The sequence below is a fragment of the Taudactylus pleione genome, unplaced genomic scaffold (genome assembly GCF_031769625.1).
Source record: "Taudactylus pleione unplaced genomic scaffold, aTauple2 ptg000885l, whole genome shotgun sequence".
In the NCBI taxonomy this organism is placed as follows: Eukaryota; Metazoa; Chordata; class Amphibia; order Anura; family Myobatrachidae; genus Taudactylus; species Taudactylus pleione.
In genome coordinates this window covers 2,671,623-2,684,651 of record NW_028285286.1, presented here as the reverse complement: position 1 = coordinate 2,684,651, position 13,029 = coordinate 2,671,623, and the positions used below count along the sequence as shown (strand labels likewise).

Here is a 13,029-nt window from a genome sequence, read left to right as displayed (position 1 = left end):
AAATAAATACCTTGTCATTGAATAGTGTAATTAATTTCATTCCATCTGTAAATGGTAAATATCTCCTGTCATTTGTTGTTAATTATTAACAAATAATAAAATTGCGTTGCACCTTCCCTCCTGACTGGTCATTGTGTCTGCAAAAGGGGAATTCAGGCTTGCCTCTCTGTCACGGTGTGTCCTATCTGAACAGGGGAAATCGGCCACCGAAGCAATCCGAACACACCTGAACCTGGTGCTAGTGGTGCAGCACTGTACAAACCAGCCAGTACATCACATGAGCAACTTCGTCACTCCTTAATGCTTTTCACTGCTCGAAACATCGACCCCCCAGGGGTGCTGTATTTACAGAGAAATAGTCTTCAGTCCTTACCTGTAGTTTTTCCTCATTGGTTGTCCGAATTATGGACGTCAGAACGTCAGGCAGTAGTTCTCTGGGAAGATTATTCAATAACCGCTTCAGTTTAACGACGGCAGGCACAGAATTATCCAACATGTCAACCAGCTAAAAAAAATAAAAAATAAAAATAAAATCAGTCCCAAAATGATGCTGAAATCCTGCTAGCGAGCACTGACATTTATCTATATAATAAAATCGAAAGCTGCTAAAAGTTGTGTCATCACAAAGACAGTTGGTCTGACCTCTGGCCCCTCCTACCAGAGTCAGCGATAAACAGGAGAGAGTCAGGCAATGGGGGGGGAAGGGGAGAGAGAGAGAGTGTGTAGTGGAGAGGGTAAAGAAAGGATAAAAATAAAAGCGAGAGAGAGCGAGAGAATTAATATGATGTCATCAGGTGGTCTGACCTGACCCCTCCCACCAGTGTCAGTGATGTCACTTCCAGAGAATTCCAGCATATAACACATCTACAGTTTACAAACACTTCTGTTATTCCCCATACTTGCACATCACAGACACTAATGATACAATCATGCACTAACGATGTCACAATATTATCCACAACCAAAAACGTGGAGCAGTATGGAGGAAAGTAAAAAGGCAGACAGGGGTGCAAAGGCCACATACAGGAAAAACAAACAAAAACCACTCTGTACTGGAAAAAAAGGTGAATCAAGTATAATTTATATAATAATCCCATAAGGAATGACCTGAGGTTGGACAAGCGCCGCCAACAGCTCTCACTTCCGTACCGGAGACAGGACAGATCAGGAGAGGGCTTGCACAGCACTACAGTAGGGCAAGCTTTCAAAATGGCAGAATGCTCCCTGCTCCTTATAGCAGCACCCCGCTAAAACAATCTGCCGGGTGCCGTCCCCGCACTCGGGCCGAAGAGTCCCACGGGGGTGGGGGAAATTGCGGTGCATCGCTCACAGTGAAAGGAGAGCTTGGGGGCAGCCCATCATGTCCGCAAGTGCTGGGCATACCCCCAAGAGTGATCAAAATGGGGTGCGTCTAAAGACATGCACCTCTTCTCATGGCTACGCCCCCTTTTTGGGTGCACAAGAGTGCCCTCTGCACCGTCCGGCCCCACACTGCACCTAGAATGAACACACACTAAAATTATATATATATATATATATATATATATATATATATATATAAAAAAATAAATAAATAAATAAATAAATCACAGGGGCTCTGCACTCACCATAATAACTAATAATAATAATAAACAGTGGGGTTTTAGTTCATGAATTGATCAATGCATTTAAGCTTGCAGCCCATCGTCACGGGACCCCACTTTACTGCAAGTCCCTACTGTATTGCTCAGGATTATAACATGGACATAGCCATCACATTAGTGTTACCCTCAGGGTATACTATCAAGGTTTAAAACTCACAGCAACTTTGCTTTTAAACGTGAGACAGTTGCCAAGCACACCTGTTGCAAAGCACCTAGGAAAACAGCGGACACAAGTTAGATAACTAGTTAATAGGGGTGCATAAGAAAATGTGATCACAAAAATGATTATAAAAATTAATCAAAATAAACAAAAAGCACTAATCCACGGCACTCACCATTCCTATGTTTTTTTATTATTATTATTAGTTATTATGGTGAGTGCATAGCCCCTGTGATTTCTATTTAAACAATGTGGTCACATACCATGTTGCACCCCAAATCTAGGAATGGTGAGTGCCGTGGATTAGTGCTTTTCATATATATATATATATAAGTGTATTAGGTGATGAGCGACTGACGTATATCTGTGCAATAATTAGTAAAATGTGCAATTCAACCAACAAAACATGATACACACAGTATATATGTATGAAAAAAATATATATCACAATTTAATAATAGACATACAAAATAGACATATATAGAGATACTGCTTAGATAAGCACATATGTCTATTTTGTGTGTATATTTTATACCGATAATCTTTAATCTGTCTAGTCATGTGCTTACTGATTGTGAAAAGGCAGTTTTGAATTGGGGTCTTATGTTTGTACCTAGCACCAAGTTTGACGGACTGCGCCGGGAAGTGGAAAAATATCAATTATATCGCAAATTAAAACTGCATGAATTTTTTCATGGTTCCAAATCCCCACCTCCTTCCGTCAAACATCAGGCTTCTGATATAACAATTCAATTAAAGAAAGTTATGGCTAAATCACAATTTGATCCTCCCTCTAGTAATGCTGCCATAAAAACTTTTGTGCGTATGGTAGATAGGGATGCTTGCACTCGAGATGTATACCCCTTATAAACATAGTAATTTCACCTTAGGTGAGTGGAAGGCCCTTAAAAGTCTGGCATCTAATTCTATCATCATCATACGCCCCGCAGATAAGGGGGGCGCAATAGTGTTACAGGATCTCACTCAGTATAAGTCAGAGATTATGAGGCAACTGTCCAATACACAGTGTCACGCCCAGGGTATTTCAGCATGGCGCTAGGCGAGTGATACCTGTGAGGTCATTGTGGGGCGGACTGTCTGGTGGCGGAGCTGGTGTCTGGCGGGGGGCTTTGGCTGCGCGCGTTGTTGTGCGGGCCTGTTGTCACTCTGCGCTGGTAAGGCCTGGCGGCGTCTCCATTCCGTTTGGCATGGGCGCCGCCATCTTGCCTTCTGGCCATGTGATGCGGCTAGCCAATCCTGGTGAGTCACATGTTCCCTCCGGCCAGTAACAGCACGGAATGGGGTATTTAGGAAGGGTCAGTGCCTTCCTTCTTTGCCAGTGCAAAGTGTATCTCAGCCTAGCTGAGAGGGAGTTCTCTGTGCTTATCCTGTTCCTGTAAATTCGCTGTCTGCCAGTCTGCCTGTCAGCTCCTAGCTCCCACTGGACTATCCCGCTTCCTCCATCACCCTTGCCTGAGCCTGCTGACATCCTGCGCTTCAGTTCACTACCTGCATACCTGGCTTGATTATTTTCAGTTCACTACCTGCATACCTGGCTTGATTATTTTCAGTCCACTACCTGCACAGCTCTAATTGTTTCTACTTGGACATTAACCCTTTTACTCCCACCACAGAACTCTTGTGCACATTTATATATTCCTGGACTTTTTATTTACTGCCACATTATATGTCTACTCAAGCACTTATTAAAAATCCTAGTTTTATTTTCCAATCTGCTTCTGTGATCGCTCTTGCTACCACCCCGGGTCCACAAACAACCCAGAACATAACACACAGGTTTATCGTAAATTGGATATAGATCCCACTATGTCGTTTCAACAAATGTTGACGGAGAGAATCAGAATCTCTAAAGAATTAAGTACGGCACTAATTCCTGACTATCCAATTTTACCTATCATGTATACGGTGCCCAAGGTGCATAAATGTCTGGACAACCCCCCGGGGAGACCCATTATTTCTGCCCGGGGGTCATTTTTCCAGGCGACATCTGTTTACCTTGATTCTTTGCTTCAGCCATGTGTTAAAAATCATTCTAGATTTTTATTGGATACTACCATGTTTTTGAATAAAATCAATGAAATGGGAGTGTTACCAACCAATTGCACTTTGTACAGCATTGACATCAATAGCCTTTACACTATTATCCCCACTGAGGATGGCCTTAGAGCAGTACGTACATGAATTTCCTCAAGTGAGGTTTATGTGGGGCCGGATGTACAATTGGTTATTGATTTATTGGAACTGATTCTCACGCATAATTTCTTCCTATTTGATGATAGTATCTATTTACAACTGGTGGGCTGTGCGATGGGTTCCAATGTGGCCCCATCGTACGCAAATGCGTACATGTTTATGATGGAGGAGGACATTTTCTTTGGATCGTCTACGTTGTCTGACAGGATCCATTTTTTTGTCAGATACATAGACGATATATTTCTAATCTGGAAGAGCCCACAGAATGATTTGAGCGAGTACCTGGTATCGCATAATGTTTCTGATAGTCCTGTGAAATTTTCATTTTGTGCAAGTTCAGAGAGCGTTAATTATTTGGATGTTCAGGTCAGAATTCAAAATGGGAGAATTACTACTAGTTTGTTTACCAAGACTACAGACAGGAATTCTATTCTTCACTTTGATAGTTTTCATCCTTGGCCTTCTAAATTGGGTTTACCATACTCCCAATTTATTAGGGCTAGACGCATTTGTAGTGATGATATGGAGGCACGTGCACATATGAATATTATCAAACAAAAATTTTTGGAATGTGGCTATGCTCTGCCAACCTTAGAATCTGCCATGAGTAAAGCTCTAAAACAAACTAGAGAACAATTGTTGTTATCTAATGCTATGGATGATCACCAGCAGGGTAACCAGATACCCTGGGTCAAACATTATAATAACCATAGCGGAGCCATCGAAAAAGCTATTAGAAAACATTGGCCGATAGTAACATCAGACCAGGCGTTACGGTTAGGTGACACCAGGATATTGCCTTGTTACACACGAGGACGTAACATAGGAGATTGGCTGGTTAACACCGATGTCTCTCAATGTAGCATTGAGACGGGAGGTCACTTTCTACGTCCCAAAAACGGGTGTTTTAGAGGTTTGAACTGTCTAACAAGCAGATATCTTAACACAGGTGACAGTTTCAGTCACCCATTCAGTGGGAAGAGGGATAGCATTAAGCATCGTGTTACATGTACTGCAAATTACATAGTGTACTTACTCACATGTCCATGTGGTTTGGCCTATGTAGGTAAGACGGATAGGACGCTCGGGGAGAGAATGGCAGTACACCGATCGGCCATCCGTGCTGCCATTACATCGGGCAGTAGTGACCAACCAGTGGCGCGACACTTTAGTCAAGCAGGACACAGTGTAGCAGCTATGCGCTATACTATTATTGATCATATCCCCAAGCTTAAGAGAGGTGGTGATCGATTATTACTGTTACAGTGTGAATCCAGATGGATTTATAGATTGGGCACACAAGCACCAAGGGGACTTAATGAGTATTTGGGATTACACTGCTTTATGTGATCTGCGGACCTTAGTGGGAACTAGCACATTTATTTAATTATGTCTGTATGTATAATCTTGTTCTATTAGATTTGGACAACATTTTTGGGTATAAACCTACGGAATGATAATTCATATAATTGGAGATATGTGATTGAGTAGTATTTATATACTATATAGATCAATAACATCTATCTGCATGGATCCTGATACTATTCGTATAACAGCGAATTGCCTGTTGGATTTGTTTATTACAAAATGTAAAAAAGCTGTAAGCTCTGTCTTTGTACATGTAATGTTTTTATTTATTATGTGGTTTACGCCTTGCAGCCTTCTTAGCCATGTATGCGATTTGTTTATAGTTGGTTTCCGTGACAACAAGAACTGGACAGTGACGTCATATGGGGGCGCCGCTGGGCCGTAAGCGGTTGATTCCCGGAGACCGCGTCTACACGAGGTGTGGTGCTGGTGTTATATAAGTAAGTGTTGCATGTATTATTTTGTATTATTGTATTATATCCTTGAAGATGGAGTATTAAAGAAGGACTCCGAAACGTTGGAGCTATTTTACCTGCTGGTTACTGTACTTTTCATTCGAGTGCCGCTGTTTGGATTTGCTATACCTATATATTCCATATAAAGCACGCACTCACAGCAGCATGTCCAGCAGACTGGGGTGCAACCACAATTTGAGGTTCACAAATGCAAAATTATAGGCTGGAGGCACTCACCATTGCAGCAATAAAAATATCCTTTATTTGTTACATACCACCAGTGTTATAGCACATGTTCCGATGTTTCGGACTGATGACAGACCTTTGTCAAGGTAGATAAGTGTTGCAAGAAGCCACAGCTATGATCTACCAGGTCTGCTGCTGCAATGGTGAGTGCCCTCCAACCTGTGGGATATTTACACTCCTGTTATGTATAGTGCACATGATCCGTCTCAGGGAAGATAAGTAAATATTATACTGTCATACGATCAGTAACTGGTGTGAGAACCTTTGTATGAGATATGCCAGATGTACCAATATTACTCATTTGTACAATTTAGAAAGGTATTGCCGATATATTGCTGAATGCAGAGTCTAAGGGCCTGGATTCAGACCCACTTGCGAGCGGCTGTCCGCTCGCAAGTGGGTCGATGTTGTGCACTGCGCATGCGCACGACGGAGGGAGCTCCGTCGTGCGCGAGACGCGACGAGCGAAGGACTTTCCTTCGCTCGTTGTGTCTGATCAAAGGGGGCGTGCTGTCGATGTTGATTGACAGCATGCCCCCTTTGGTGGGCGTGCCTGCCAGACGGAGGCGTTCCCAAGGGAACGCCTACCGTCAGAAGCCGGCCCCACTGACATCACTAGTGATGTCAGTGGGAGTGATTTTGGCTCTGATAGAGCCAAAATCACTCCTGGCCCTGCGGTTGAAAAACTCAACCGCAGGCTTCTGCTCGCAGTGGCGATGGTCGCGATGGCATCATACTGCACGCTCGTATATGCTGTGGATGGTGACCCACAGCTATATGAGTGTCCAGGAGGATGCTCCTGGACGCTCGTATTTATGGAGGTGGGCCCTGATTCAGAGCGAGCGCTCTGGTCAGAGCGTCCGGCTCTGAATCAGTGCCTAAGTCCTCAGCCGGTAATATGCCCAAGGCTGGACGAATCGGGGACGAGAGCGTGTGCGGAACGGCCGGATCACGTCACCGGTGGTCGCCTATCTACCGAGCTTTGCATAAGGGCAGAAATATGTTTATTTTTTTGTAATACAGTAAAATGAATGGTCCCATGTGGAAGGCGGTACAAGGGGCACGAGGTGACACCTTCCTCCTCTGCGCAGCACCTACCTGCACCGCGTAATTGTAGAACTGCTCGGAAAGTTCGCCCAGCGCCTCCTTGAATTCGGTTTTCCTGCTGAGTTCCTCCAGGCGATCCAGCTGCTCCACCTCCGCTATGGGATAAGGCCGCTCCGTCAGGATCTCCACAATCTGAAATCGGCACAGGCCGGTCACCAGCAGGGTGTAGTGGGGTTTAGGCCAGTTACTCCCAACAACCTGCACGGCCAGAGCTGCTGTTCCAATCCTACAGAGAAGAGATCCATAAGTACATACATAGGCAGATCTAACACTTACTAGGGACCTATCAGCAATACACTGGGGGCAGGCACTGCAAGACTCAAGGGGAGAAAAAAAATGGTGTTCTAGGCGACGGCAACGACTGCAGGCGGATTTGGGTGCAGACTTTAAAATGGCAATAATATTAAATGCAAAACACGTCTGATTTCCACTTATTATCATACTGCGGAAATAACCTCCGACGATCGACAGCTTTGAAAATCCGCCTTTCAGTAAATATATCCCCCGATGCCCAATTGCTTGCTGCACTCACTAGTAGCACTTTATCACGTCTGACATTATAGAAGCAGAAAAGATCGCACTATCCGGGCTGGCAGCGATGGAATAATTCTATATTCATTTACACCTATTGCACAATAAAGGTGTTAATCTGGAAGACGGACTAATAACGACATTTCTTTTAGCGGCCAATCCTCAGACGCCTCCAGATGTGCCAGCCACGTGATCCCACATTACTGCTTTCTTACGTACTGCTGGTGACAGCGCAGGGAACTCGCAGCAAAGAGGAGTTTGCCGAAAGCTTGGCGGGTGTCCCGTGGCCGTCCTGCGCCCCACGCATCAGCATCATCTGCCTAATTCTGACCCTAGTGCTGCAATATATACACAGCGCAGGAAGGTCACTCGCATGTAAGAACAGACTCGCTGTACCCCTCTTTCTCAAACACGTACGCGGAAAATGGAATTGTTTTTGAGTTTCCAATGTTTAATCCGCTCCATAGAAAAGTTTGTCAAAGGCAGATGATGATTCTAAAAGAAGATGGACCTAGGTCAGTACCCACAGCGCTAATTCCTGAGCAAGAGGAACAATGCGACCGGTATATGGGGGCATATTCCCTAATCTAGTATCCTGCAGTCTTTAGTACAGACAATGCTTTACCTCTCTGCAAGCACGGCTCCAATTTAAACCCCCTCTGTCCAATGGGCTGGTTACAAAAGGTCTATTCTGGAGATCCTATATCCTGTCATTTATTAAAAGTATTGTAATTATCTTGTTCTAACATAACTTGCTTACTTCTATTCACTTTGTATATTATATATCATACATACACGCACATAAAACTACTGTACATGTTTAAATACGTATCACTTTTACTGATGATGGTGTCCCTATAAAATAACTGGAATATGGTCTTGAACAGCAGATAACACGACCTATAGCCTGATTTCTACATTGATAAAGGCACATTCTGCCCCAGTAACCTCTATACCTGATAAGTACAGGTGTAAGGGTGAAAATAACAGTCCAAAGGCCGATATAGATACGAATGGCAAGAGAAGACTTCAGAATGTGCGTGTGTGTGTGTGTGGGGGGCATCTATAATACACTACATAGACAAGTGATTGGACACTGACAGCAAATAGATCAGGGAGATGTTACTGCTGTCAGTACTTTGTAGGTCACCACGTGCAGACCCCCTTCTTGGTAAACTGTCCACAAGTTCCTGGACAGCAGCCGGCGGTATGTTTTGCCATTAGTACAGTGACCAACTGTGATACTGAAGAAGGTCGAGTCGGCCTAGAAAACACCATCACTCCAATTCTTCCCAGAGAATCTCAGTGGGGTTAAGATCTGGACTCTGAGCTGGCCAGTCCATTCGCTATACCGTATTTTCTGTATACCAGTCCAGCGTCGCCCTAGAAACATGACAGGTGGCATTGTCGTCCTGATAAATACATTAGATGTTTCCGTAGAACTGCCGCAATGTAGGAAGCACAGAGTTATCGAGAACATCTCTATACTTCTCAGAGTTAATGTGACCGCGCATTACAGCTAGTGGACCCAGGCAAAGCCAGCTGAAACAGGGGGTGTCCAATCACTTTTACCTACATAGTGTAGTTATTATGGATGGAAGATATAAAAGGGGAAGCATTGGAAAACAAAATCACACCTGAAGGTGGTGCTATGCTACGCCGGTCAGTAAGGGAAATATCAGTGACGTATAGCGCACATTACACTCACATGCACAATGGCTGGGCTGGAGGCAGCCGCGGAAGCCCGATTTACTACCGTAAGAGTATCCATTCAGCTAATGCGAGGAATCATGCGTGTACAAGCCCTGATGTGTGCATATACGGTCATCCTTAAGGAATAGGACTTGCAGCCTGAACACAATGGGGAACATTTATGGACATGGTGCAGAGCAACCAGTGCCACAAAAGGGGCTATAATCCACAGCAACCAGTTTACCAGCAGATTGGGGCTGACCTTTGAATGTTACACACTTGTGCCTTGAAATTAGCTCGCCTGTATGAAAACTTTTCGGAAAGTGTCCATTGAAAGATTGGACTGACGACCCCCTCCCTCCCCTTTTATTTAAATAATTCTGCCCAGCAGAAAACTGGCGTTTGCATGTGGGTGCATAATTATAATTATTCATGTGCCCGGGCAGTACTTAGCAGCGAACACTCCTAAAATGTATAAATGCCATCACAAAGTACTAACTTATTAACCCCCTCCACCCAACCAATGGCTCCATTATTACACACAAGGGGCAGTGCAGGACCCAAATACTGAGCAAGTTCCTATATGACCTTTCATTGCAAGAACTCATGTAACAGTCACTGAGATATCACCACTGGCACTAGGACCATCCCCGGCTCTATCACTGCTGGGATGGTTGCTGCTATTTCCTATTTGGAGAAAGGACCTCTGTGACGTATCCACCACGTAACCGCTGCAGGAAGCTGGACCGCTCCTGCATTACCATCCACTAGGGCATAGAGGGGGAATAAATACTTGTGGCGAGCGCAGCGAGCCACCGTGCCCAAAGCGTGACGAGCGCAGCAAGCCCGCAAGGGGACACTTTTGGTCCCCCGTTAGCATCCCCGCCCCTCCCCCTTTCAGGCCGGGTCACGTGGGTGTGACGTCACAGGTCCATCTGCGCTGTATAGTCTAGTCCTAACCCTGCTGGGATTGGTCATGTTACAGCTGGATGTGAATGTACAGACACACATTGTGCATGCACGGCCACTGGTATAAATGATAGACATGGCATTTTTTGATGTTGGTACTGGGCTGAGAGATAGCAGCGGGGACAGGTCCCAGCAGGGGGGGGTCAGCACCGGGGACAGGTCCCAGCAGGGGGTCAGCAGTGGGGACAGGTCCCAGCAGGTGGTCAGCAGCGGGGACAGGTCCCAGCAGGTGGTCAGCAGCGGGGACAGGTCCCAGCAGGGGGTCAGCAGCGGGGACAGGTCCCAGCAGGGGGTCAGCAGCGGGGACAGGTCCCAGCAGGGGGGGGTCAGCACCGGGGACAGGTCCCAGCAGGGGGGGGTCAGCACCGGGGACAGGTCCCAGCAGGGGGGGGTCAGCACCGGGGACAGGTCCCAGCAGGGGGGGGTCAGCACCGGGGACAGGTCCCAGCAGGGGGGGGTCAGCACCGGGGACAGGTCCCAGCAGGGGGGGGTCAGCACCGGGGACAGGTCCCAGCAGGGGGGGGTCAGCACCGGGGACAGGTCCCAGCAGGGGGAGGTCAGCACCGGGGACAGGTCCCAGCAGGGGGGGGTCAGCACCGGGGACAGGTCCCAGCAGGGGGGGGTCAGCACCGGGGACAGGTCCCAGCAGGGGGGGTCAGCACCGGGGACAGGTCCCAGCAGGGGGGGTCAGCACCGGGGACAGGTCCCAGCAGGGGGGGTCAGCACCGGGGACAGGTCCCAGCAGGGGGGGTCAGCACCGGGGACAGGTCCCAGCAGGGGGGGTCAGCACCGGGGACAGGTCCCAGCAGGGGGGGTCAGCACCGGGGACAGGTCCCAGCAGGGGGGGTCAGCACCGGGGACAGGTCCCAGCAGGGGGGTCAGCACCGGGGACAGGTCCCAGCAGGGGGGGTCAGCACCGGGGACAGGTCCCAGCAGGGGGGGGGGGGTCAGCACCGGGGACAGGTCCCAGCAGGGGGGGTCAGCACCGGGGACAGGTCCCAGCAGGGGGGGTCAGCACCGGGGACAGGTCCCAGCAGGGGGGTCAGCACCGGGGACAGGTCCCAGCAGGGGGGGTCAGCACCGGGGACAGGTCCCAGCAGGGGGGGTCAGCACCGGGGACAGGTCCCAGCAGGGGGTTAGCACCAGGGACTGTCACACCTGTGCATGGTGGGCATATCCTCGCTGTCAGAGGTCGGGTCCCTGGTATTGGGGATGACCCCGATGATGGTGCTCTTCAGGGTGGTCCCCCGCAGCAAGCGGCTCCGCACCAGCTCCATGTTCCCGGGAGAGTCCACACTGCAGCGTATGCTGGAACCGGGCAGCAGCACCCCGTCCTGGGTGAGCAGCAGGGGCAGGCGGCGGGGGATCTGGATAGAGCTGCTGGAGGCCATGCTGGGTGGTCAGTGAGAAGACAGACCGTCCAGGGAGAATGAACGGCCAGAGCCGGTACAAAGTGTAACTACCGGAGCAGCTGCCGCTGGAGTACGGGGCGCGGCGAGCAGCAAAACACCTCAGGACTGGCTCAGCCTAATGCAGATAGTATCAGTGTGTGTGCTCCGTGCTGCCACCTAGTGCCGGCTGCCGGGAATTACACCTCTCACACAGCACAGACCCGCTACCTACTGTATACACATACAGTACACATATACACACTGTCACACACATACAGTACACATATTGTATATACACACACATACAGTACACATATTGTATATACACACACATACAATACACATATACACACACATACAGTACACATATTGTATATACACACACATACAATACACATATACACACACATACAGTACACATATTGTATATACACACACATACAGTACACATATTGTATATACACACACATACAATACACATATACACACACATACAGTACACATATTGTATATACACACACATACAGTACACATATATACACACATACAGTACACATATTGTATATACACACACACATACAGTACACATATATACACACATACAGTACACATATTGTATATACACACACATACAGTACACATATTGTATATACACACACATACAGTACACATATACACACATACAGTACACATATTGTATATACACACACATACAGTACACATATATACACACATACAGTACACATATTGTATATACACACACATACAGTACACATATTGTATATACACACACATACAATACACATATACACACACATACAGTACACATATTGTATATACACACACATACAATACACATATACACACACATACAGTACACATATTGTATATACACACACATACAGTACACATATTGTATATACACACACATACAATACACATATACACACACATACAGTACACATATTGTATATACACACACATACAGTACACATATATACACACATACAGTACACATATTGTATATACACACACACATACAGTACACATATATACACACATACAGTACACATATTGTATATACACACACATACAGTACACATATTGTATATACACACACATACAGTACACATATACACACATACAGTACACATATTGTATATACACACACATACAGTACACATATATACACACATACAGTACACATATTGTATATACACACACATACAGTACACATATTGTATATACACACA

The 13,029-nt window shown here is 46.5% G+C and overlaps 1 protein-coding gene across 1 annotated transcript in view; it reads right to left on the bottom strand.

Annotated features, from left to right (window-relative positions):
• The window catches only part of LONP2 (lon peptidase 2, peroxisomal), a gene marked incomplete at its 3' end in the record, with an annotated part of 66,924 nt that extends 54,993 nt beyond the window's left edge, over positions 1-11,931 (bottom strand). Inside the window, exons 1-3 of the mRNA XM_088458981.1 lie at positions 11,544-11,931; positions 7,185-7,419; positions 374-505 (exon numbers count right to left, since the gene is read on the bottom strand). Of these exons, the coding sequence (XP_088315107.1) occupies positions 374-505; positions 7,185-7,419; positions 11,544-11,776 (600 nt within the window). The remainder of the gene's footprint in view (positions 1-373; positions 506-7,184; positions 7,420-11,543) is intronic.
• Positions 11,932-13,029: the final 1,098 nt, after the last annotated feature.